The 27,274-nt window shown below is 36.5% G+C and overlaps 1 protein-coding gene and 2 non-coding genes across 3 annotated transcripts in view; all 3 read right to left on the reverse strand.

Annotated features, from left to right (window-relative positions):
- supt16h (SPT16 homolog, facilitates chromatin remodeling subunit) overlaps positions 1–12,937 on the reverse strand; it is a 63,133-nt gene extending 50,196 nt beyond the window's left edge. Inside the window, exons 1-5 of the mRNA XM_039746079.1 lie at positions 12,436–12,937; positions 11,274–11,366; positions 2,910–3,080; positions 1,345–1,497; positions 27–173 (exon numbers count right to left, since the gene is read on the reverse strand). Of these exons, the coding sequence (XP_039602013.1) occupies positions 27–173; positions 1,345–1,497; positions 2,910–3,080; positions 11,274–11,366; positions 12,436–12,501 (630 nt within the window). The 5' untranslated portion in view covers positions 12,502–12,937. The remainder of the gene's footprint in view (positions 1–26; positions 174–1,344; positions 1,498–2,909; positions 3,081–11,273; positions 11,367–12,435) is intronic.
- On the reverse strand, positions 8,085–8,202 carry LOC120520115. Its single transcript, XR_005631771.1, has one exon. It is a non-coding gene; the product is annotated as a small nucleolar RNA U6-53/MBII-28 (small nucleolar RNA).
- On the reverse strand, positions 11,531–11,648 carry LOC120520110. The gene has a single exon (XR_005631768.1). It is a non-coding gene; the product is annotated as a small nucleolar RNA U6-53/MBII-28 (small nucleolar RNA).
- Positions 12,938–27,274: the final 14,337 nt, after the last annotated feature.

The following is a 27,274-nucleotide window of genomic DNA, read 5'->3' on the forward strand; positions in this document are numbered from 1 at the left end:
GCAATGCCAAGTACAAAAATTCACACCTCATCCGCATCCACAATCTCCATCACCCTTTCCTTGAAGAACTTATTAAAGACCTCTGATGTGATGCTTGCAGCTTTTTTCATTAGATTTAATTCTCCATCTTCCTTTACAGCCATCGTACAGGCAACAGCAGCACTAATGTCCGCCTGGAATACAAGTATTTTCATCCAAGGGAGAAAAGAAAAAATTTTCTTAAAAGACAGCCAACACAGCAGAGACAATAATGAATCAATTATTAACAGACTGAAGAGCTGCATGCTACTGTGATGACCATATTACTTTTAAAAAAAAAATGCATTGTCAGACAGTATTCTGGTGACCGAGATGGACTGCTTTATATCAAGATAGCCAAAGTGACTGGATATATTTGTGTAATGGATTAATTTAAGAAAGCAAATATTTGTTTTCAAATAATGACCTTATTTTTTTCATTGTTGGCTAAAATGCTAGGGTAATGTTCATCCTCTACACTAGTTCTCTGATAATTACCAATATCCCTGCTCTCATAAATCATAAATTTGTCCTTTTATCGCAAGACTGAATTTCATTACTATGGTAACTCCTTACTAGGTTAGAACTATGATTTATTATGGTTTCACAAACAGATTAATAGATACTTTAAGAATCACTGATACAGTATGTAAGCTGCCCAAAACTACCGGTGTCTGTTTTATTAACTCTATTAAACCCCTATTCAGAGTAAAGCCTTAGAAACTCCATAAAACTCTGTTAAGTCGGGTTAAATATACTATTATGCACAAAATTGCATAAAATATCCATTTAGCTTTTCTGGAATAATGCATGATTTGGTGTTGGCCCCTCCATCCCAACTCCGCAAAAAATCTTGAAACTTCCTATATTTTAAATGACATTAGAAATAAATGTGAATACAGAAACTTTTTGAAAATAGACCTACCTAATTGCTGTGAAGGGATGCATGATTTTGTGTTAGTTATGATTTCTAAACAAACAAGATATGATCTGAGGGCTGACATTATGTCCTTAGTGTGCAAAATTGATAAACAAACCAAGCAAAAACAAAGACAGCAGGTATTACAAGTTTATTTATATGTATATTAAAAGTACACATACTCTGCACAGATATGTGTGCACATATAGAATTTGCATTTAGACTCACTCTAATGTCTGATCTATTTTTGATGAAAGAAACACAAAAGGATGCTAAATATGGATATTACAAAAAAAAAAGTGAGGATTAAAACAAATTAAATTACAAAACCATCCAAAGTTTTCTTGGAGATGGGGTGGAAAAAATAGGGTTGTTACATTTGTATCCTTACTTGCATATATACTAACCTTCTCTAATCCCTCTTTATTAAGGGCATCGTTCCAGCTCTTCATGAATTCTCCTGGAAATTTGTCTTTAGTGAAAACCCCAATTGTCTTGCCCCCCTTACTGCCTTTGATGGCCTCAATCATTTTATCAAAGTTTCCTTTGTTACTCTCATTCTGGGGAAGAAGAAAAAAACAAAATGTAACTTAGAAATCGTTAAGTCAAGAATGTGATTTAGCCTTCTCCAAACATTAATAAAACTATGGAGAAAATTGAAATACTTAAAAAGGTTACCACATGCTGATAAAGAAACAATACTAAAAGAAATATTCTCAACCTACTAGAAAGCATTACCTTTTAGAGAATATGCATTAGTACTGTTATGATACAAATGCCAGTGTACTATTTTTATACTTTTCTAATTAAAAAGTGTTACAATTAGAGAATTTCTAGCCTACACTAATTTATGCAGAGATTCCCAACACAAAAAATCACAGAAGATACACAATTTAAGTCATTTATTCCAATATATACCCCAAGGTTTCATAATTCCTTTAGAAAACTTTGGAGAAACTAAATTAATTCTGAGCACAAATACCAAATAGAAAGCATAACTGCACCTCCAGGAATGTTGCAACAAACTGAACATTCTTTTACTTTAAAACTCATTTATATCATTAAAACAGTATTGTAAAATCCACTTAAGATGCAGATGAGGCTGTTAATAGTGAGAACAAAATTCAATTGAAATGTTATACTACAAGCCCCCAGTTAATAATGCCTTGCACTATTTATTTTAGCAAAACTTTTTTTGCAGTACTGACAAATCAAACATGTTAATTGAATGCTTTAATGAATAAACCAGTTTAATACAGTATCACTATCAAATAAATGCTGGCCAAAGTATATGCTGACAGAGTGTTACTAAAGTGAGAGTTAATAGTAAAACAATTTTAATAAAGTATTAATATTGTTTTTCATTTTGTGGGGCTTTTAAAAATAGAAAATAGCTTAAGTAAAAAAATCACCTTTTAACTAACCTAGTGACCACAATTTTGACAACATAGCAAGTATATTGTTTTTCACAGAAATGCCTAGAAGTAGGCAATATACCTGATGAAATTCTACTTCTGATATGAATTTCATAAGAAACAATTTACTGACAAATTATTGACAGAACAGAAACCTCCAATGCAAAAGGAATTAGAAAATGTGAATTTTCTGACCATGTTTGTCTTTGTGTATTAATATGTACAGTATTTGACCTGTGTGTAAAAAGCAAGTCTACCAATTTAAAAGCATTACTCAGAAAATGGCTGTTCGGTACAACTCGATTAGTGAGTCAATACAAACAGAAAGGTGGAAGAGGAAGAAGCTGTGACTTATCCTGAATTTGTAGGGGTAGTATTATAAGCAAGTGAATAAATGAATCAAGATCTATATAGCTTTGTACATGTGAAATTTATGATAAAGAGTGAAAAACAAGTTTCATTACAAAAATCAACTGATTTTTATACTTTACAAAAATTAAAAACATACTCAACTAAATTTTAATTTGAAAATTCATGTATTACAATGTAGATCTTACCTTTTCCCTGACAAGCAGTGTAATAGGTGGTACTCCATTTGCATTTTCATTCCCCTTGGTATTGGCTATCTGCTTGAGAAATTCTACTTTCTTCTTACTAGCCATAAAGACTATCTTTGATTCACAGAAAATCATAATAGTGTCAGTCAATTCATATCCAAACAGCCATGTCTGTTGGAGAGAAAAAAAATATGGAATAAACAGCTCAAAATTAATAGTCATCCATGCACACTAACAAAAATAAAAACACACTACAATATACTTTGTTGGTAATGACTTCTAAATTTCAAATATGTGCTGTGATTTGATATATCAAAACATATGCATCCTAAAACAATGGTTTGAACCAATCCAGTTTTTTAGAGCCAATACCCATCACTGAATTCTGAAATTCCAAAACCGATAATTGTTTAATCCCTTTAAAAACATTTTACACTAAGCTCCTGCATAACCAGAAGCCTTATGTTCAATATTAAAGTATTAACTTTGGTACTTTAGTTATTTAACCATGCAGCACAGGTGTTAACCTGTTCATTCTTTAAATAAACATAATTACATTATGTAGGCGTATTTTTTCAGTGACCATAAAATACTACAATGCAACTACCTTAAAAAATATTTGAACTAATAAAATACATAAAGAAAATATTTATCCATAATACATATGGCATAAAAGAAAACAAAACCCATCTCACAATTACAAGCTGTCATATTGTTTAACTTCTGTAATGTACTTATCTGAAACAAAGCTTAAAAAATGTGGCTTTCACCATTTCTAAGAAAAAAAATACAGGTTCTCACACATTGCTTTAAATGAATTACACTGTTTAAACGTAAATACAGTAAGACCATGTACTTTTGAATCATTTTTAATCATTGATTACACAACAGCATTCTTGCTGTTAAACTATATTTCTATATGGTTGTTTTTTTTTTTATTTAAGTGTACTTGCTACACATTCCTTATTCCAGAGGTGTAATTATAAACACAGATTACCATTTTAACTATGCAGCATTTTTTTTTTTACCAAAACTTATACTATAGGATACACAAACAAACAGGAAAAAAAGAGGTTTATGCATTTATTAAACAGTAACAAGGCTAACATAAAACAGTTTAGCTTCTTAAATTACTGTTTAGTAACTAGCAAATAAAAAATTTTCTTTCTTTTCTTTTTCCAATTGAAAATGTGTGCTGTTTTACTAAACAAACGTTCGTGCACCTCCCAAACTCAGACAACCAGTTCCCATTTTAATTAAAAGGACAAAATAAAAAAGGCACAATTGCACAAAATGTCTCCTTTCTAATGATTCCATTTTCTCAATTTATTACTCCACTTTCTCTAAAGTAAAGGCTAATATTACGGTCTCCACCCTTGCTGGTAAAGTCATGTGCTGCTCTCCATTTACGGAATATTTAAAGAAAAAAAAAGTGTTCTAGCTGAAGCATTGCAATAATTTGCAAAAAGCACCACCAATTAAATTACCATAAGACTTAGAAAAGCAAATGCTGGGGAAAAAAAAAAAAAAAAGAGTCTTGTGATAAGCCATGAAATGATTATTTGGCAGTCTACGTTTTTCTCTGAAAGAAGTTTGCTGTTCTTCATTGAATATAAACTACTAAATTGACAAATTTCTCTTATGGTTGCAAGTTTTGATAAGTAAGCTTATAAAATCAGCTCATTTCATAGTGAAGATAAAAAATTTACAAATCAATGCAACCACTCAGGCTTGAAAACGACTTATACTGAGAAGTATCATCATCATCATCAATCAGAACTTTTTAAACTAGTATTAAATGTTATTTAAGTATCCCATCTCAAAGATTTAGAAGTGAATTATTGTACAGTTTTAGGTGTTTCAATAGTGACATAGCCCAGTTTCCAACACTTTACTTTTCACATTGATAACTGACCAAGATAATTCATAGCATCCTGAGTCAACCTGACATTAATTGTAAATAATGGACCTGCATATTAAACAATTTAATGAAAGTACCAATTAAAGACAATTGGGTGATTGACAACTTTCCAATTAAGCAATGACAAAAAGAACACTTTAAATTGTGGTTATTATGAGGGAAATATACAAAAAGCACTGCAAACAAGCTAAAACAGCAAAAGTGCAACAAAGTATCAAGATCACATGAATAGCTAGTATGATGCAAATTCCATTTTTAACTAGAGCCGCTAGAATTAAAGTATGCAATCAAATAACTGACTAAAAATTTTAGTTGAATTGTATTTCCTTAACCAACTAGTTAGCTACATGTACTTGTCTTCCCCCACATCAGCATGCTACAACTTTGTACTTTAGCAGGCCAATCATGCTCGCATATGCACCACATTCAGTGAAAGAAGGTTCCCCAAAATATCTGGCAAATTCTCTATTTGGGTCGCCTAGTATATCGGCTGAGAAATCTAATTTTTAAAACCGTACGGTTTTGGTATAAATATGTTAAGTTTAACGTGTCTCACAAAGGAAAAATTCCTTCCCATCACAGTGTGTTAGTCATCTGTTAAATGTCTAATGACTTGGTAAATAAGCAGCATTAATTGATTATTTTCAAAACTACTTCATTCTTTATCCAACAATGTGTGCTAAGTTAACTTTCATACTATTCTTTCAAATCATAATTATATGCTGCACCACAAGAATTTCTTTCAGCTTTACTAAATCTAACACAAAGCATTTCCACTGGCAGTGATTTAACTTAAGAATCCACTCTTGCTTTGAATGTAAATTGTTTTAGGTTCAAAGCCCAGGTGTTCCCTGTGAGGAGTGTGCAAGGTTTCCCTCTACGCACACACATTTCCTGCAGCTGCTCTAGTGTCCTCCCACAGGTCAAAGGCACACAGGTTAGTTGGATTTACAATGCTAAACTGGCACTAGTGTGTTTGTGTGGGTCTATTGACCAGGTGTTGGACTGGCACCCTGTTCTGGGGTTGTTTCTGCACCCTTCTGCACATCTTAACAAAAGTGTTTCTGAGCTCTTCTATGTTCTCAAGTCAGTGCGGACAGGCTGATGAACATCTATCCACCCTTATGTACCCAAAAAATGAGCACCCAGGGACAGACACTTGCAAGTTACTCTGAATGCCACATATGAATGGTTTACTGGTTCAAAGATTTCTACCATTTCTTCTCCTCACCTCCTATATTTGTAACAGCATTTTTTGGCAGATGTTTCAAGTGAATTAATTTGCATGATGCACAGAAACGTTTACATACTAATTAATGCATATTGTAATGGTAACCTACTAATTAAGACATCTAGTGGATTACATTTGAAAAATTAAAAAACTGCCTAATATTTATATAGTACCTTTCACATACTCAAAGCAATTAACATCATGAATTTAAAATGAACTGATATACCTTTGTATTTTTGGCTGTGTGCATCACCATTTTTATAAACATTTAAATGCGATGATGACAATGAAAAAAATAGGGTTGTGGGTTGTTATGCAGTCATATTCCCTTCAGAACAAGGCACAAAGCCGTACCAAAGTCTGCACTGCATAAATTAACTGTCAATGAAGTTTGTTATACTATCTGCAGTTGCAAAAGTGCAGCATATTGTTTTTTTGTACTACAGGCTTCTCTTATAAAGATAAGCTGACAATCTCTAGCAATGATTTCAGTTAATGTCATTTATACTTTACAGTATGCTATGCCATAATATGGCAAACATGCCTAGAACCTATTCATGATGTATATCAATAGCATCTCTCTCAGTTTTATACAGAGCTTTTAAAAATACACGCAAAAAGTGTCAAAGTGGATCCAATTTAACACTAAGGTCTAAATGAACTCAAAATCCTAACTATTTGGTCTTGTTTCAGGATGGACTGAAATATTTACTATTTTTAGGCTTTTTTGGCTTAAATGTTTTATTAATAATAATAATGTTGTTTGTCGCCTTGCTAAAGTCACATTAGTTCCGTTTGTTTCATATCATCATTTTTTCAAATTCCATCAAATTATACAATAAATATTCAAACAGAGCACACATTCATATGCCTGTTAAATTTTACTTTAACAAAATTAGTTGTTAGATTAACCAAAAAAGATTACAAAGTAATCTTTTGCGTCAGACCTATTTTTCACATTGAACCAGCAGAACAATATGTATGATTTGAGTCATATTCCTCATCAAACCTGGATGGATAACAGAACGTTTTAAAAACACACTTGTGAAATATATGCAATAATAAAACATAATGAATGCTTAATTTATCTCTGTATTGTATCATGCTCATAGCAATCAAGGACACAGATGGACTGCATGATTCAACTATTTTTGAAAAATACTTTTAAAGCACATAAAGTATTTTTTTCTGGAACACACAAGCATAAAATGATTGATGCAACACTGTTTACATTATCAGTAATAATATCTGAGACATTTTTTAATCATTAAAAAGATGACAGCAGTAATGGCAAAGAGGGAAAAAAATACAGCAAACAGGAAAACTGCCCATTAAAAAAGACAAGAAGGTATATTTTTTAAACAAAGCCATATGTACCCTATAAAACTAATTTGCAGGTGCATCTTGAGTTATAGAAGTCTCAACTTACTGCTAACAAAAAAAAAATAATCCTTACCTCAATAATAATCTTGCACATGAAGCTTGAAAGCCATAAGGACTGATTTAGATCATTTGCGTTACACAGAATGTCCAGTAGGGGCTTGGCAGTCTCTTAGCCTTGGAACCCCTGCATATTTTGTGTTTTTTTTTCCCTCTGGCCCATTTGAAGTTGTTTTTTTTTTCTGTCACCCTGGCCATTTGACCTTACTTTATTCTTTTTTTACTTAATATTGCCTAATTTTACAATTGTTTCATATAAACTTCTTTCTTTACCTTGTAAAGCACTTTGAGCTACATCATTTGCATGAAAATGTACTATATAAATAAATGTTATTGTTAATTTACCAGTATTTTATGTTTCCTTTCATAATATTAGCATCATTTTTAAATTCAAAAACCCAGTATATGTCAAATTCCTGCAGATAAAACCTCCCACTACAATGACAAATTGGAACAGGCTTAGTTCAATAAGCCAAAATTTGCCAAACCAACACAACATTATGCAAAAAAAAAAAAATACATATGTGCTTACACTATTTACTAAATGAAAACAATTTTGCAGTTAAAAATAAAATGTGCTAGTATGCCTCAGATCCCACAAGTATTGCGAGAAGCAAATTTTAACTCAGCTGCACCCAAAACATATGACCATGAGGTCCAGCCTGGTGCATCGGTATTAGCATGGCAAATCATCACCGGCAAAACTATGCACATATCATCCAAGATCTCAAAACTGCACAGGTACAGCCAAAATAATTGACAAGTATCAGATAATAAAATTTGTTGCCAATAATCCTGCATTATTTGTTACATTGTTATAATTCTTTATTACTTGTTTCTACAATAAGACATTATGTTACAGACAAGGAGAGGAATGCCAATAGCATTGAACTTGAAAGTAAATGTTACATTGTTAAAAAAAAAACTCTAATCACTAATTTTTCAAACACATTTGATTGCCAATAAATAAAGCAGTGTAATGAAATATGTAGTAAAAGCTATATGCACAACAGTTGCACACCAAGACCATTCTTTAATAAGAGGAATGTATTTGTTGCAGCACTGAACCCAAACCTCAATTACACTTTAATTCATCAAGCAAAGCAGGCAACTAGAAAATATTCACGTGCTACTGCACAAACCTTATTTTTACCTACATAATATAAAGAGTTTTATCTTATTTCATGTTCTAATCTGTCTACTCAATTAGGATTTGAAGTAGAGATGGTGTCTACCATAGCAACATTAGGCAAATCACAACCCTGGAAAGCTCGTCAGCCTATCAAGGGCACACAAACAAGTCTAATTTACAGTACATAATAAACATAACATTTATTTATATAGCACATTTTCATACAAAAAAAATGTAGCTCAAACATAACATGCACATGAGTATGTAACACATTTTAATAAAGTGTGCATGGATTACAGAAATGCCCACATATTTAGGTTCCAAATCACAAATTTAACAAAAAAGAGAGGTAGTGGTGATATCTCCTGCTATAACCAATGCAATTTAGATTATATAAAAATGAAACAAAGAAGGCAGAAATGCTAAGAGGTTGGTAAGCCAATGCCGTGCTTGTGTTGCCTACATTAATTATTACAGGATGGTAGCCCAGTTGCACTTGGTTTTCTTACAAACAGAAAAATAGCAGCTCTGCTGACAATGTTGGGGGTACACATTTAAACATAGTGCGCATTATGCTATTAATTGATACTCCGATCGATTGACTGCTGACCAATATCTGCTGATTTTCACCCCAAATAATTATCAATGATCGGTAATTTAGCAACTCTTAAAACAATTGTTAGAACCTTCTTTTCTAAACTTTACAATAATTTAGTTGTAGTGCTCCTTTACCAGTTAAATTACAGTAATTAAGGAATTGCAGGCATCATTTTGTTGCTGAACAGTCAAAGAGTTTTAGAAAGTGTCTATATGCATTAACCATTCCTCATCTTCAAAACGAACAATGAACATAGAGACAAACAAATTGGTACGTTAGATTAATTGATTGAAATGTTTGTAATTTCTACAGGAACCTCCATAGAACATGACTGCATAATTAACCTCCACACTACACCATTCTGCCTTCCATTTCATTTTGAGATAGATATAGAGATACACACACACGCATACATATAAATACACACACACACACACACACACACACACACACACACACAGAGTGAAACTTTTGAGAGTTACATCCAAACTTGGTACAATAACTGACAGAATGAGTCACAAAAGAAAGCTGATTCCAGGGTTGTGGATCATAAAATATTTGTTATATACTGTAAAATTGTTTTTTTTTTTTTTTAGAAAGAATGCACCATTTGTTTTGTGTTTTACTTAATTGATATTGGTATAAACAAATGTTTTAATCATATAAACACTTTCTTTAAAAAAATCTGAATAAAAAAAGAGAAATAGACATTTATTTTTAGGTATGTAGTTTAATTACAAAAATGCCAAAATCCCTTACTGCAAAATGAGTTAAGTATAAAAATACTACTTTTATATAAAACAAAGTTTCTACATGGTGGATTATGCAGTAGCCAAGAAAACAAATAATAATCAGCCAATTCTAGCAACATAAAAATTGGGGACTGGTGTCAACCCAAACAAAAAATGTGTCAATGTTACTACCCTACCAACGCTTATTCCTTACACTATGAAAGAGAGAAAAAGTTTTTTTTTTTGCTTAAGTATTTCATCTGTTTTATCCTATTATGCCCATGTGTGCATAATAGACTGCAATAAAGAGGACGAGTGCATGCATTTAAGAGCCAAAGTTGTGGATGCCAGTCCTTTGCAGGGCACAATCACACTACTAAACAGAAAAGAATGTGCTGTGTTGGTCCAGTAATTGAAACCTATAAAGAGACAGTTTAGTTTTCATTCAGCTATTTGTTATAGATACGCTGAAACAGTGATCAGGTGGGGCAATGGCCAGTGTTCATACTGGGGGGAACCTACTTTGGGGAAAAGTGGAAGAATATTATTTATTCCACAGCCCAAGAAGCACTAAACTTCTTTCTAAAATACAAAGTAATTATCAAACTTGGCAGTTTCTCTGGTCAGTTTAAATGTTTACGTATGGGCTTTGGATTTAGAGTTAAATGGTCACTAGTAAATGTGCAATTTTTCAAACAAAATAAAAAGTCATGCAATGTTTGTTGTGCATTCATTTTACAATAATTATCTGCAGAATATAACAATCATGGTACTTTTTTTGTAAGTAATGAGCAATGCCACTTTAATTTTAGAAATAATGTTCTCCAAACCTGTTTGCAGACAGCAAGATTGAGCCATTAAAAGGTATTAGGCACTTTAAAAGTATTACAGGGCTAAGAGTACAACCCACAAATAGGAATATAAATTACTTTTGCAAAGCCTCATCTGGAATAAGGTCAAAGTAACATGAAAAAAATGGCTTCTTCTAAATGAAAAAGTCAAAGTGCAAAAAGAAAATTGAGTCCCATTTGTTTTAAAAGTGATTACAACAAAACCAATAGGTAGGTATTTCACACCGTGATAACTCACACTGCCTGTATGAGTAAATAAGTCTTAGTACAAAGAGAAAGATGTGTAAAAGTAACAACTAATTAATGCCATAGTTTATAAGTAATTTGCAAAGCATGTACATCAGTTTCTCATTAAAATATATATCTCAAAGTTAACTAAATCTCTCAAAAATACTTGCGTGCATCTGTTTAAAATAGTTACAAATAAAACAAAGAACACTGTGTAGTAGTTAACACTTACCTGCAGAGCAGTAGACTTTGCATAAACAATTTCTTCATCCACTCCCACCGACACTACTATAGCATCAATCTTTGAAAATTCATCTTCTCCTTTCTGCATAAAATTATAATTGAGGATTATTCAAATACAAAAGGTTTAGTTTGATTAGCCAAACAAACTCTTCATTATGCAAAAAAAAATAAATAAATAAAATGTTCTCCCACTATTTTTTTGAATGAAAATATTTTCTGGCTAAAACTATGAACAAATGTGCTAGTATGCCTCAGATCGCACAAGTTTTGCGAGAAGTAGATTTTAACTCAACTGCACCCAGAACAGATGACCTTGAGGACCAGCCTGGTGCATCAGTATTAGCATGGCAAATCATCACGGGCAAAATAATGCACATATAATCCATGAGCAAACATCTGCATATTCAGAACAGGTTTCGACGATGATGCATAAATGTAACTCAACTGGCTTAAGACACATAACCAGTCGTACTCGCTCACAAAAACACAAGGCTACATACTGAATTACAAACATGCAGTATCAAAAGACAAGTAAAGATATACAACCACGTGTAAATGTGCTGCATTACAAACAGAAAAACACTAACATAGTATTCAAGTTATGCCTTGAGTGACTCTGACAAAACAGGATATCAATTATACTAGTGAATCGCAATGTTCAGTCCAGTACAATAAATGTGTTTCATTGCTAAGGCCTTTAGAAAGAAAGTGCCTAATAACTGTATTAGCGCAATAAGGTAAACAGCAGCAGCGCTCAAGCATACCGGTAACTGCTGACAACGATAGTCAGGGCTACTCTACTGCGAAGCTTTCTGCAAGAGACAAGGCGAACATCTTATAAAGAAAATGTACACGTCTTGTGATTTATGCAAACATTCCGGTAATTAAATGACGCCACTAAATCTCTTCACTATCATGACACGGAAGAAAATGGGATCAAGCACATATCATCATGCGCAACACAAGCCTCTAAAAAAACTCCTGCAAGCAGAGCAGCGTGTGCTTCACCAGGGGTTCTAACACCGAAGGCCACGCTTCCAGCAGTACTGAACCCACTTCAACTCCCACTTACAGAGGAGCCTCCTGCTACGAAAAATTAACACACTACACAAACAAACAGCCATCTTCCAGGATGCTTACAGTACACGTACCTTCCAGTTGTTGTAGAGTCGCTTGATCCGCCGATAATAGGCCTCTTTATCCAGGCTTACCGCCATGGCAGACCTGGAACCCTTTCACCCGGCTTCTCGCTCTGTTTCTAGCTGGATTTCTTACCACCAACGTTTAGTACAATTTTATTCCCACTAACTTAAAATGGGTCCCCTAAAATGAAAGTTATATCGTGGATCGTTTTATTCCTTGCTGCACCACCGTCCCTCAATGTTAAGTTTATTTTACTAATAAGAACGAAAACAACAACAGTTAAATGCTTTTCTAATAAGAACCGTCTTCCTCTCTGACAACTGTGTCCCAAAATCAACATGTAATAACAGCAGGTAATTCCGTCACCGATTCAGGGAGCCTAGATTAAGCCAACGACGGCCCGATCTCTGTTTCTAACTCCCCCTCACACGTTCCCAGTCGACGCCGCACTCGAGCGCCACTCTCGTTCGCTCCCGCCTCACTTCTTACACGAGCAAATATGGCGCGAGTCCGTAGCTCTCGCAAGTCGCGCGCGCTGTCTCATTATGGTGTCGCGAGAACAGAACTGAAATACCCGCCAAAAAAGTGCTGTGGAGCACATGCGCGTCTGCAGCCCCCTGTCACTACCCAGTGACATCCCTCACTCTGCAGATATAGTGCATAGCGAAAGAGAAAGTACTGGGCGTCACTTGCAGCTACTCAGTTGAAAACATATTGTCGGTGCACATCGAAACAATTTGAGTTACATTACAATGGGTATACATTCGTAATATACAGTACACTGTCAAAACAATACAAATTTCCTGTAGGTACAGTAAGCGGTCCACTAAATCAGATCCTTTCGGTTATTTTATCTTTGGTTGCTTTCATCTGGATGCATATGATGTTATTTATCTTGATTTTTAGAAAGCATTTGATAAGGTCCCACATGAGAGGTTAAGTATCAAACTAAAAGAAGTGGGAGTACACAATGTAGTGCAAGATGGGAGCAGAATTGCCTAAACACAGGAAGCAAAGGGTGGTGGTGCGAGGGGCCTTATCAGAAGTGGGTGATGATAAGAGTGGTGTTCCACTCTTATCAGTGTGCTAGGGCCTCTGTTGTTTTAAATATACAGTTAGGTCCATAAATATTTGGACAGGGACAACTTTTTTTATAATTTTGGTTCTGTACATTACCATAATGAATTTTAAATGAAACAACTCAGATGCAGTTGAAGTGCAGACTTTCAGCTTTAATTCAGTGGGCTGAACAAAACGATTGCATAAAAATGTGAGGCAACTATTTATTTCAGGGGCTCAAAAGTAATTGAACAAATTAAATAACTGGAAATAAAATGTTCATTTCTAATACTTGGTTGAAAACCCTTTGCTGGCAATGACAGCCTGAAGTCTTGAACTCACGGACATCACCAGATGCTGGGTTTCCTCCTTTTTAATGCTCTGCCAGGCCTTTACTGCAGCGGCTTTCAGTTGCTGTTTTTTTGTAGGCCTTTCTGTCCAAAGTTTAGTCTTCAACAAGTGAAATGCACACTCAATTGGGTTAAGATCAGGTGACTGACTTGGCTATTCAAGAATTTTCCACTTCTTTGCTTTAATAAACTCCTGGGTTGCTCTGGCTGTATGTTTTGGGTCATTGTTCATCTGTATCATGAAACGCCGCCCAATCAATTTGACTGCATTTAGCTGGATTTGAGCAGGCAGTATGACTCTGAACACCTCAGAATTCATTCGGCTGCTTCTGTCCTGTGTCACATCATCAATAAACACTAGTGTCCCAGTGCCACTGGCAGCCATGAACGCCCAAGCCATCACACTGCCTGACTTCACCGTGTTTTACAGATGATGTAGTATGCTTTGGATAATGAGCTGTTCCACGCCTTCTCCATACTGTTTTCTTGCCATCATTCTGGTAGAGGTTGATCTTGGTTTCATCTGTCCAAAGAATGTTTTTCCAGAACTGTGCTGGCTTTTTTAGATGTCCTTTAGCAAAGTCCAATCTAGCCTTTCTATTCTTGAGGCTTATGAGTGGTTGCACTTTGCAGTGCACCCTCTGTATTTACTTTCATGCAGTCTTCTCTTTATGGTAGACTTGGATATCGATACGCCTACCCCCTGGAGAGTGTTGTTCACTTGGTTGGCTATTGTGAAGGGTTTCTCTTCACCATGGAAATGATTCTGCGATCATCCACCACTGTTGTCTTCCATGGACGTCCAGGACTTTCTATTCTTGAGGCTTATGAGTGGTTGCACTTTGCAGTGCACCCTCTGTATTTACTTTCATGCAGTCTTCTCTTTATGGTAGACTTGGATATCGATACGCCTACCCCCTGGAGAGTGTTGTTCACTTGGTTGGCTATTGTGAAGGGTTTCTCTTCACCATGGAAATGATTCTGCGATCATCCACCACTGTTGTCTTCCATGGACGTCCAGGACTTTTTGCTTTGCCGAGTTCACCAGTGCTTGCTTTCTTTCTCAGGATGTACCAAACTGTAGATTTTTCCACTCATAATATTGTAGCAATTTCTTGGATGGGTTTTTTCTGTGTTCGCAGCTTAAGGATGGCTTCTTTCACCTGCATGGAGAGCTCCTTTGACCGCATGTTGTCTGTTCACAGCAAAATCTTCCACATGCAAGCACCACACCTCAAATCAACTCTTTTATCTTTTATCTTCTTAATTAATAATGACATAACGACAGACTTGAACACACCTTCCCATGAAATAGCCTTTGAGTCAATTGTCCAATTACTTTTGAGCTCCTGAAATGAAGGATTGTGTTAAAATAATGCTTTAGTTGCCTCACATTTTTATGCAATCATTTTGTTCAACCCACTGAATTAAAGCTGAAAGTCTGCACTTCAACTGCATCTGAGTTGTTTCATTTAAAATTCATTGTGGTAATGTACAGAACCAAAATTAGAAAAAAGTTGTCTCTGTCCAAATATTTATGGACCTAACTGTAAATAAATTATATGGATAGGGATAGCTGTTTAAATTTGTAGATGATAGAAAACTAGGTGCATTGGCAGATAATCTCGAATCCATTGAATCATTGCAGAGGACCTGGACAGCACACTTTAAATTTCATCTGCCACAAATCTGTACAAAATGTAAGATGTTAGGTGTAGGAAGTAAAAATGTCACAGATGATTACACAATGGGAGGTATGAAAATTGAAAGTACACCTTTTGAGAAGGATTTAGGAGTCATAGTGGACTCGTCACTATCAACTTCCATTAAGGAGGCTAACAGAATGTTAAGTTATACAGCAAGCTTTATAATACTTTGGTGAGACCCGCACCTGGAATATTCTGGTCTATGAGCTACTAAACAACAACAACATTTATTTATATATCACATTTTCATACAGATAATGTAGCTCAAAGTGCTTTACTTAATGAAGAAAAGAGAAATAAAAGACAAAGTAAGAATTAGAATAAGACAGCACTAATTAACATAGAATAAGAGTAAGGTCTGATGGCCAGGGAGGATAGAAAAAAACAAAAAAAAACTCCAGAGGGCTGGAGAGAAAAAAAATAAAATCTGTAGGGATTCCAGACCATGAGACCACCCGGTCCCCTCTGGGCATTCTACCTGACATAAATGAAACAGTCCTCCTTGGATTTAGGGTTCTCATGGAAGGGCTTGATGATGATGGCCATGTAGACTTCTGGCTTTTAATCCATCAATGTAGAACATCACGGTGTTTTGATTAGGTGGTGGTGGCGCAGCTCGCCACCACAGAAAACTGGGAAAAGAAACAGAAGAGAGAGTAGGGGTCAGTACAGATTCTAGAGTCACCATTAATAGTTATTATAATGAACTGAATATACAGTGTATCAGGATTAAATGAAGGTGAAGTTATGAGAAGGCCATGTTAAAGTAATGTGTTTTTAGCAGTGTTTTAAAGTGCTCCACTGTATCAGCCTGGCGAATTCCTATTGGCAGGCTATTCCAGATTTTAGGTGCATAACAGCGGAAGGCCGCCTCACCACTTCTTTTAAGTTTTGCTCTTGGAATTCTAAGCAGACACTCATTTGAAGATCCGAGGTTACGATTTGGAATATAAGGTGTCAGACATTCCGATATATAAGATGGAGCGAGATTATTTAAGACTTTATAAACTATAAGCAGTATTTTAAAGTCAATTCTCAATGACACAGGTAACCAGTGTAGTGACATCAAAACTGGAGAAATGTGCTCAGATTTTCTTTTCCTAGTTAGGATTCTAGCAGCTGCATTCTGCACTAGTTGCAAACGATTTGTGTCTTTTTTGGGTGGTCCTGAGAGGAGAGCGTTACAGTAATCTAGTCGACTGAAAACAAAAGCGTGAATTAATTTCTCAGCAACTTTCAATGATATAAGAGGTATAACTTTTACTATGTTTCTTAAGTGAAAAAAATGCTGTCCTAGTGGTCTGATTAATATGCAATTTAAAATTCAGGTTACAATCAACAGTTACCCCAAAGTTCTTTACCTCCGTCTTGACTTTTAATCCTAAAGCATTAAGTTTATTTCTAATAATTTCATTATCTCCTTAATTGCCAATCACTACAATTTCTGTTTTCTCTTTATTTAGCTTGAGAAAATTACTATTCATCCAATTAGAAACACAAGTAAGACATTGTGTTAGTGAAATAACAGCGTCGGGGTCATCAGATGCAATTGATAAATACAGCTGTGTGCCATCAGCATAGCTGTGGTAACTCACATTATGCCCCAAGATAATCTGACCTAACAGAAGCATGTAGATCGAAAAGAGCAGCGGACCCAGGATACAGCCTTGTGGAACACCATATTGGATATCATGTGTCTTTGAGTTATAATTATCACAACTAACAAAAAATTTTCTCCCTGCCAGGTAGGATTCAAACCAATTTAGGACCCTGCCAGAGAGGCCCACCCATTGACTAAGTCGATTTCTAAGAATGTTGTGATCAATGGTGTCAAATGCGGCACTCAGATGTAAGAGGATGAGAACAGATAAATGGCCCCTGTCTGCATTTACCCGCAAGTCATTTACTACTTTACTGAGTGCAGTTTCAGTGCTGTGATTTGTCCTGAAACCCGACTGAAATTTGTCAAGAATGGCATGTTTATTGAGGTGGTCATTTAACTGCATAATGACTGCCTTCTCTAAAAAAAGATATAGCAGCATTAAAAAATTCCAGAAAGAGTGTCTAGTCTCTTCAGGACTACAGGGAATGAGTCATGAGAAAAGATTAAAACAGAAGAGTCTTTTCAGTTTAAGCAAAAGGAGATCATCATATCTTATCATGCCATTGCCATACCCAGGTAAAAGCGGCGTCATTAGCATCCTTAAGATCTTCATCAATACATTTAGGGCCTCTGGAACATTCATGGATAATGTGGTCCATTGTTTTGGTGGGCTAACCACAGGAACATTCAGTGTTTGTTGTGAGGCCCCATCTAAATAGGTTGTCTCTTGTTTTGCCCACCTTTGACCTAGCTCGGTTAAGCGTGACCCAGTCTTTCCTAGAGAGGGATGTTCCATTGGGTAGATGCTCTTGAGTTGTAGGGAGAGCTTCATTGGAAGGGCTACGGTCAGTCTCTCGCCATCTCTGGCCTATGTTTTGTGGACTACTTTGGAGTAAGGGGTTCCACTATGGCGAAGCTCCGACAAGAAGGTAGTTGGCAATTTACCTCCTGGTGATGGTGAAGTGGGTGTCTGGAGTCCTTCAGTTGCTTGAACCTTTCTACTGTTGAACTAGTTTCTCGTTGTATATGGGGAGGTGCGATCCCGGCCAGGCTGTATAAAGCAGAAAGGCAGGTTGTTCGCAATGGGCCGGTGATAATTCGGCATGCATTATTTAGCTCAGGGTCAACCTTGTTGGCATGGGTTGACCTAGCCCACACTGGTGCACAATACTCTGCAGTTGAATAACAGAGTACCATGGCCGTTGATCGCAGGGTCTTAGGGTCTGCTCCCCAGGATGTGTTTGCTAGTTTGCTAAAGAGATTATTCCTGCTGGATATCTTTTTTTTTGATTTTAAACATATGTTCTTTAAAAGACAGTGTAGCAAACGGAGATTCAGAGGGGACATGATTGAACTGTCCAAAATTATCAAGGGAATTAGTACTGTGGATCAAGACTGTGACTTTAAAATTACTTTCTTCAAGAGCACAGGGACACAGTTGGAAACTTTTAAGGTTTCACACAAATGCTATTAAGTTTTTCTTCATACAAAGTATGAAATTTTCAAACCACTACTGTAACTATGCCAACTTACAAAGTTGCTGTAATTTCACTGTAGAAAACATTAGGCTACTGTTGTTTAACATGAGAAATCTTACTTGAGCGATCTGCCTGCGTGATGTGTGTCTACATAATGTGTATTTTTTTAATTGAAACAAGTAATGGTGTTAAAGCCTGGAAAACAGCAACAACTAATTAAGTGTACAGGTATGCTACAGCTTACACAACTGGCCATTTTGCTAATGAAGAATGTATAAACCTAATAAATGTATACTGTTTAAATCAATTTAAATATCACTCCATGTTTGCAAATGATCTCATTTGCTTTAAAAGCTGCAAACCTGTAATGTGCCTGATGTTGGCTACATACTGTATAATAGGTTACTTCTAATCATCGTTAAGTGTACATTATGTTTGACCAAAGTCTTTTACTTTTTAAAAATTAATTTGTATGTACATCAACCATCTTGACATTTCATAAGAGACTAGTGATGCAGTTGTAACCCTTACACTCAAACAGCAATATTCATTTCTCATAGCAGAAAAAGACATTAGTTTCTTATATGATAAAGCAATAAATATTGGTTGACAGGTGAACTTGTTATTTAGGAACATTTGGAAAGAACTGGGAGGAGGGCAAAATAAATATCAAACAGGACAGATAGAATCAGAGTGCATTTAATATGTGATCAGTTTGCACCATTGCAATTCTATTCCTTTAAATATAAAAGAAACACAATGAAACACACTTTTCAATGTTTTGTATGAAACCTAGACAAAAAATAAAAATAATACACTTCAACAATATGAAAATCAGCTAAATTTATTTTGCATTTTTGTGGTTGTGTATTTCAAACAGATTAAGACATACCATGACATACTTTTATTTATTTAACGGTAATAGACTGCCCGTGGTATTTATTCATTTAGGCACTAATTTGACACTGATTTGAAAGCGTCTTAGACTAAATATTTAAACTGGTGAAGTTGCATGTGAGTGAATAACCATGTAAAAGAAGGGAAGGATGCAATATGATGAAGTGTATAATGTTATAATAAACCAGTTATTTAACAGCATAATAAATTATAAAAGGTGTACAGGTCTTTGCATAAAACTACAGGAAAACCAGCCTAGGAATAACCAATGAAAATGGTTTGTAATGGTGCATCACCAACATTCAGCTCCTCCCCAAACATGCATTTATTCACATCATCAACATCTTGCTCCTCCCCAAAGATTCAGCTCCTCTCCATTCTGCAGTCTCGTGCTATGTGTGTGAACTGTGCATGCACTAGACAAAAGCAACATGGTCTCGTTTAAGGCACTTGTGTGAAGTGATTCATCGCCACCCACACCCATACAATCCAACATTAAAAGCACATAGAGATAGCCAAATGCAGACAAATGCATTGCAAGAAATCACCAAGACCCTTAGCAAAGATTATATTTTGTGTAAGTGGAAATGAAAATACCTGCAAGATCAATATATAAAGGCAAAGGGAAAACATTAGGGAAAAGCTGCAGGATTCTGCAATGATATACTATTAGACACTGAACACCTCAGGAACAAACAGGCCAGAGTGCACTTCCTCTGTGCGCAGCTAATCTCAAGTATAAATGGGCCTTAAGAAAGTTAGCGATTTATGAGTGAGGGACAGAGGAGGGTCAGTATTTAGAAGTGGTCAGCTCAGCAGCCTATCTGCTAAGGCCAGTTTTGATGGTACAGTAGCTACAGTAAGATATTTCATTAGAATACTCTGATTAACATGAATTATTGAGCAATAACCACAGTTATGAAGAGTAAGTTGAATGTTTATGAACACAACATTAACTTCTTCTTCTTCTTTCGGCTGCTCCCATTAGCAGTTGCCACAGTGGACCATCTTCTTCCATATCTTTCTGTCCTCTGCATCTTGTTCTGTTATACCCATCACCTGCATGTCCTCTCTCACCACATCTATAAACCTTCGCTTAGGCCTTCCTCTTTTCCTCTTCCCTGGCAGCTCTATCCTTAGCATCTTTCTCCTAATATATCCAGCATCTCTCCTCTGCACATGTCCAAACCAACACAACCTCACCTCTCTGACTTTGTCTCCCAACCATCCAACCTGACCCTCTAATGTCCTCATTTCTAGTCCTACCCATCCTCATCACACCCAATGCAAATCTTAACATCTTTAACTCTACCACCTCCAGCTCTGTCTCCTGCTTTCTGGTCAGTGCCACGGTCTCCAGCCCATATAACATAGCTGGTCTCACTACCGTCCTGTAGACCTTCCCTCTCACTCTTGCTGATACCCGTCTGTCACAAATTACTCCTCAAACTCTTCTCCACCCATTCCACGCTGCCTGCATTCACTTTTTGACATCTCTTCCACAATCCCCATTGCTCTGTACTGTTAATCCCAAGTATTTAAACTCCTCCACCTTCGCCAACTCTACTCCCTGCATCCTCACAATTTCACTGACTTCCCTCTCATTTACACACATGTATTCTGTCTTGTTCCTACTGACCTTCATTCCTCTCCTCTCTAGAGCATATCTCCACGTTTCCAGGGTCTCACAAAGACGCAATGCAGCACCTTCTCTAAACTTCTCCATCAACATCCTCAGAGCAAACATTGCATCTGTGGTGCTCTTTCTTGACATGAAACCATACTGCTGCTCACTAATCATCACCTCACTTCTTAACCTAGCTTCCACTACTCTTTCCCATAACTTCATGCTGTGGCTCATCAATTTTTTTCCCCTGTAGTTACTGCAGTCCTGCACATCCCCCTTATTCTTAAATATTGGCACCAGTACACTTCTTCTCCACTCCTCAGGCATCCTCTCACTTTCCAAGATTCCATTAAACAAATACCTCCATGCCTCCATAGGTATGTCATCTGGACCAACGGCCTTTCCATTTTTCATCCTCTTCATAGCTGTCCTTACTTCCTCCTTGCTAATCCGTTGCACTTCCTGATTTACTATCTCCACATCATCCAGCCTCTTCTCTCTCTCGTTCTCTTCATTCATCAGCCTCTCCAAGTACTCTTTCCATCTGCTCAACACACTCTCTTTGCTTGTGAGTACGTTTCCATCTTTATCCTTTATCACCCTAACCTGCTGCACATCTTTCCCAGCTCAGTCCCTCTGTCTAGCCAATCGGTAAAGGTCCTTTTCTCCCCCCTTAGTGTCCAACCTCTCATACAACTCATCATACACATTTTCTTTAGCCTTCGCCACCTCTCTCTTCACCTTGCGCCTTATCTCCTTGTACTCTTGTCTACTTTCTGCAGCTCTCTGATTATCCCACTTCTTCTTTGCCATCTTCTTCCTCTGCATACTCTCCTATATTTCCTCATTCCACCACCAGGTTTCCTTTTCCTTCTTCCTCTTTAATGCCAAGCACCCTTCTTGCTGTCACCCTTATTGCATCTGCTGTAGTTTCCCAGCTGTCTGGTAACTCTTCACTACCACCCAGTGCCTCTCTCACCTCCTCCCTAAATTCAACCTTACAGTCAACCTTTTTCAACTTCCACCATTTGATCCTTGGGTCTGCCCTCATTCTCTTCCACTTCTTGATCTCCAACGTCATCCTACAGACCACCATCCTATGCTGCTTAACTACACTTTCCCTTGCCACCACTTTGTAGTCTTTAATCTCCTTCAGATCAACTCTTCTACATAGGATGTAATTTACCTGTGTGCATCTTCTTCCACTCTTGTACATAATGCCATGTACCTCCCTCTTCTTAAAATACGTATTCACCACAGCCATGTCCATCCTTTTGGCAAAATCCACTATCCTCTGACCTGCTTCATTCCTCTCCTTGACACCATGCCTACCCATCACCTCCTCATCTCCACTGTTCCCTTCACCCACATGTCCATTGAAATCCGCTCCAATCACCACTTTCTGTCTCTTGTGTACACTGTTCATCACTTCATCCAACTCATTCCAAAAATCTTCTTTCTCACCCATTGCACACCCAACTTGCGGTGCATATGCACTAACAACATTCATCATCACACCTCCAATTTCTAGCTACATAATCATTACTCTGTCTGACACTCTTTTCACCTCCAAAACACTCTTGACATACTGTTCCTTCAGAATAACCTCTACTGCATTTCTCCTCCAATCCACACCATGATAGAACAATTTGAATCCACTTCCAATCCACCTGGCCTTACTCCCCTTCCATTTAGTCTCTCACATGCACAATATATCAACCGTCCTTCTCTCCATCATATCTGCTAACTCTCTCCCCTTACCAGTCATACTGCCAACTTTCAAAGTTCCTACCCTCAGTTCCACTCTCTTTACTTGCCTCCTCTCCTCTTGCCTCCGGACACATCTACCCCCTCTTCTTCTCCTTCTTCTTCTTTGGCCAACAGTAGCCCGGTTTCCACCAGCATCCTGTTGGCTAACAGTACTGGTGGCGTTCGTTGTTAACCCGGGGCTCGACCGATCCGGTATGGAAATTTGTATTGTTGTCCGTGTATTGATTTGGCAAAATTTTACACCGGATGCCCTCCCTGACGTAACGTTCCCCATTTATCCAGGCTTGGGACCGGCATGAAGAAACACACTGGTTTGTGCATCCACTGTGGCTGGGTTATGAACACAGCATTAACTATGAGGTCTTATTTAATGCTGCATATTAATAGACTTTTCATTGATTTTTTTATTAGTTAATGTAGCCAATGATCATAAGTATTTTGTGCTTTTTTTCACAGGAATACCAATGTGTGTATTATTCAAAAACAAAGTATAACAGAGCAGAGCCCAATAATAAAACTGAAAATAACACATCAGTTATAATAGTTTACTATTATGGGATGAGTGAGACTCACCATATTTGTTACTGGAATGATCTTCTCTCACACTTAAAGCTTAACACAAACATACACGGTGATTAGGTTCATACAGCCACATATGAGTGATGCCTACATTGCCAGTCACTCTAGTACTCTACACAGGGGCTCACTATCGTTAGGCAGGAACAATGTACAGGTGTCCCCAGATTTAATCCATACCTAAATTATTCTTTGGTCTCTGAGAATATCCTAAACACATGAAGGTGATGCATCCTTTGATAACAGGCCACTTACTAACCAGCGATGTCTTACTTCGGACACACTGCTCCATACCCTTAGTAAATGGCAATCTCCCCAACACCATGTGCCCTAATGTTTACTTTTTTACAACAGTCACCCTAGCTATAAAGACAAAGTACAGAAATTTAAAAACAGCATAGTATTTATTAAAGTATAACAGAACATTTAAACCAATAGAAAAGTCTGGATATATATACAGGTAGTCTTAGAAAACTTATTGAAAATCAGCAATTTTAAAGGTGAATGTTGTCCTGAGTGGCTTATTGATTCAGTAGTTAGCATAATGTATGAGTTATGTTCTCCAATGTCCAGATGAATTGGTCTCTTTCTCTTTCTGACATGTCTTGGTCCCTAAATATTGCTTCTTCCTGTAGTGATTATCTGGTCCCTTAGGCGATCATTTATGTTAAAACACATATAATATTACATACATGCATATGATTGGCTAGCGATCCTGGTGATGGATGGCTTTGCCCAAAAGCTTTAATCCTTATACTTACAGTGCAATCTTTTACTGCTAAGTTCTAAACTTTCTGACCATTTAAAATTAAAAGCACCATACATTACTTGGATAAAAAGACACATGTATTAAAATTATAAACAATTGGTACAAGACAAAAATGTACAAATGTATTCATCTTTAATTTACAAGAAGGAAGGAATGTAGATGTATTTGGATTAGATTCTCTCAATGTACTTGTAAATTGCATTTGTACATTAGTACAAGAAACCTGAAATATAGAATTTTTTCAAACAACAAAATACCAGAGCCCCCCAGTGGAGACAAAGCACCACACACACTTTGAGACAGTACGCCAAAAAACAGCCCTGGGGTATTCCCAGAACACATGAAAGAAGATACCTAGGAGCATAGAAGAACAGACAATACATGGGTGATCATAAGTAATAAGTCTGTATTAAAAGAGTTAAGTACAGCTGTAGAAATTGATCTTGAGTAAGTTACCTTCAAGGGTCATGTAAATAACTTTGTACATTAATTATTTCCTTTATAGTTCATCATAGTTTCTTTGAGCAAAATTAAAATAAAACTCATAAAGCAGTTTAAAAAAATGATGATTTTATCCTCCAGGATACATAGTATGATCCAAACATAATCCATTCAATTCAGTATTCAAACATCCACCCAACAAAAGAGTGTTACACCTAGAGAGACCCATTAATAATGGTTCTTTGTAAAGGACAAAACAGCAAATAAACCACAGGTCTGACATGTTTATTTTAGACTAACATTAATGAGCTCAACCAGGTTCTGAAGAAGTTATGAACAGATCCTTATAAACATTATGTGATTGTTTTCCAATTTCAGATAATATAGGACATCAATTTGTCAACAAGTTAAAGTGGGTGAATGGGGTTTTTGTTATTTAAACAATCTGTGTTGTTATGTAGGGTGGCACAGTGGCAGTGGGTAGCGCTGCTGCCTCGCAGTTAGGAGACCCGAGTTCGCTTCCTGAGTCCTCCCTGCATGGAGTTTGCATGTTCTCCTCGTGTCTGTGTGGGTTTCCTCCCACAGTCCAAAGACATACAGTTTAGGGGCAATGGCAATTATAAATTGTCCCTGGTGTGTGTGTGTGCGCCCTGCGGTGGGCTGGCACCCTGCCCAGGGTTTGTTTCCTGCCTAGCGCCCTGGGATTGGCTCCAGCAGACCCCCGTGACCATGTAATTAGGATATAGTGGGTTGGATAATGGATGGATGTCTTTATATATGTAAGTAGTGGGGTATTATACTTGATTTCCAATTGCACCCTATTATCCCATCTGGCATTACCCTATACTGTATATTGCTATTAAGGAATTATTAATGATTTAAAGTCCAAGAATATCCTAGAGATATGAAGAAATATCGGCTCAAAATGGTTTAAGTGTGGAACATTCCCAAAACATGTGACCAATAGACGCAGACACTTGACATCACTCATGGGTTGGATCTTGCAAAGGGCACATCTTAAATCATTCAAGATGACACGTGTTTTTGATGAACAAATTTCAGTTGAATGCTTGGGAGCTACAATATATTTTATGAACAGCGCAATGTCATTCCTTTCCTAAAATTTTTATTGAGAGATCTCTTTCCCATCATTTCCTAAGACAGTTAAGGGGCAAGTTCCTTAAAATATTTTGATATACTCTGGAGATGCTGTCTGGGTGTATTTTAGTTTTTGATTTTTAATAAATTTGCAATCCTTACCGAAAATATGTTTCACTTTGTCATTATGGGTTATTGAAAGTAGAGTGATGGGCAAAAGTGACAAATGTATCTATTTAAAATTAAATCTAAAACACAGCAAAATGTACAGAAAGTGAAGGTGTCTGGATACTTTCTGAATCAACTGTATATTAGGCAGATCTAATTTAGGTTCATATAGATTGCCTGTCATCGTAACATATTGCCCTTCAGATTCAGATGCCAAGTCAGTGATTACAAATGGAATTGTTTTGTGAAGTAACATATCTGGTTTAATAATAGTAAGATTGAAAATATGAGCAAATGGTCAGTATCTCTTCAGCTGAAACTGATTCTTGCTTATTGCGAGAGCAATTTTTTTTCTTATGATTGTGATTGAGATCTTTAATGTTGAAGCTTTCAAAGTTGATTGACTGATCAGAATTATACTAATTCTACCTCCTAGGGGGCATTTTAGATTTAAAAAAAGATTTGCCCTCTTCTCTTTCCTCTCATCCTCCGCTATGTTTTATTCAGCCTTTTCATCTAAAAAGAACCTGTTTCTGAATCATGTGCCGCTCTGTGTAATGTCACTCTTTAATGATCACTGTGATACCTTCCCTCCTTCATCATTCATGACAGGAATGGGAGTTTTAAGAACATTATTCTAGCACCTAAGAACCCCAATCACCAACATACTCAAATTCAATTTTTTCAGCTGTATTTAACTCCTTTAACACAGACATATTAGTTATGATCACCCATGTATTGTCTGTTCTTCCATGCTCCTAGGTATCTTCTTTCATGTGTTCTGGGAATACCTCAGGGCTGGTTTGTGGCGTACTGTCTCAAAGTGTGGGTGGTGCTTTATCTCCATGGGGGAGGGTTTTTTTATTGTTAGAAAATTCTATATTTCAGGTTTATTGTTAGTAATCTTCATTTAAGCAATACAAATGTTATCATAACCAAGCATATACACAACAGACTGAGTGAATACTGTATATAGTGTGGAAGAAATAAAATTGGAAATATAAAAAAAAGATTTTTTCCAAGTCCTGTGAGACTTTGGCCATGAGATTTTTTTCAAGTCCCACCCTCTTCTCATCCATATTCAACCACACACACAGTCCTCTCACCTCTCATTCACGTGAATACTTTGGACAGACACAGTTCCTGCTCTCTCAGCTGATAAATTTTAACGTTTTCCTCACTTTAAGTTCCCAATTAAAGAAGACGTATTATGTTCAAATCTTATTAAAGAATTTTGTCACAAAGGGTTATCAACAGAAGAAATGGGTACTGTACTCAGGCAGTCCTAACACTGAGAAATGATGA

Source organism: Polypterus senegalus, chromosome 1, assembly GCF_016835505.1.
Source record: "Polypterus senegalus isolate Bchr_013 chromosome 1, ASM1683550v1, whole genome shotgun sequence".
NCBI lineage: Eukaryota > Metazoa > Chordata > Cladistia > Polypteriformes > Polypteridae > Polypterus > Polypterus senegalus.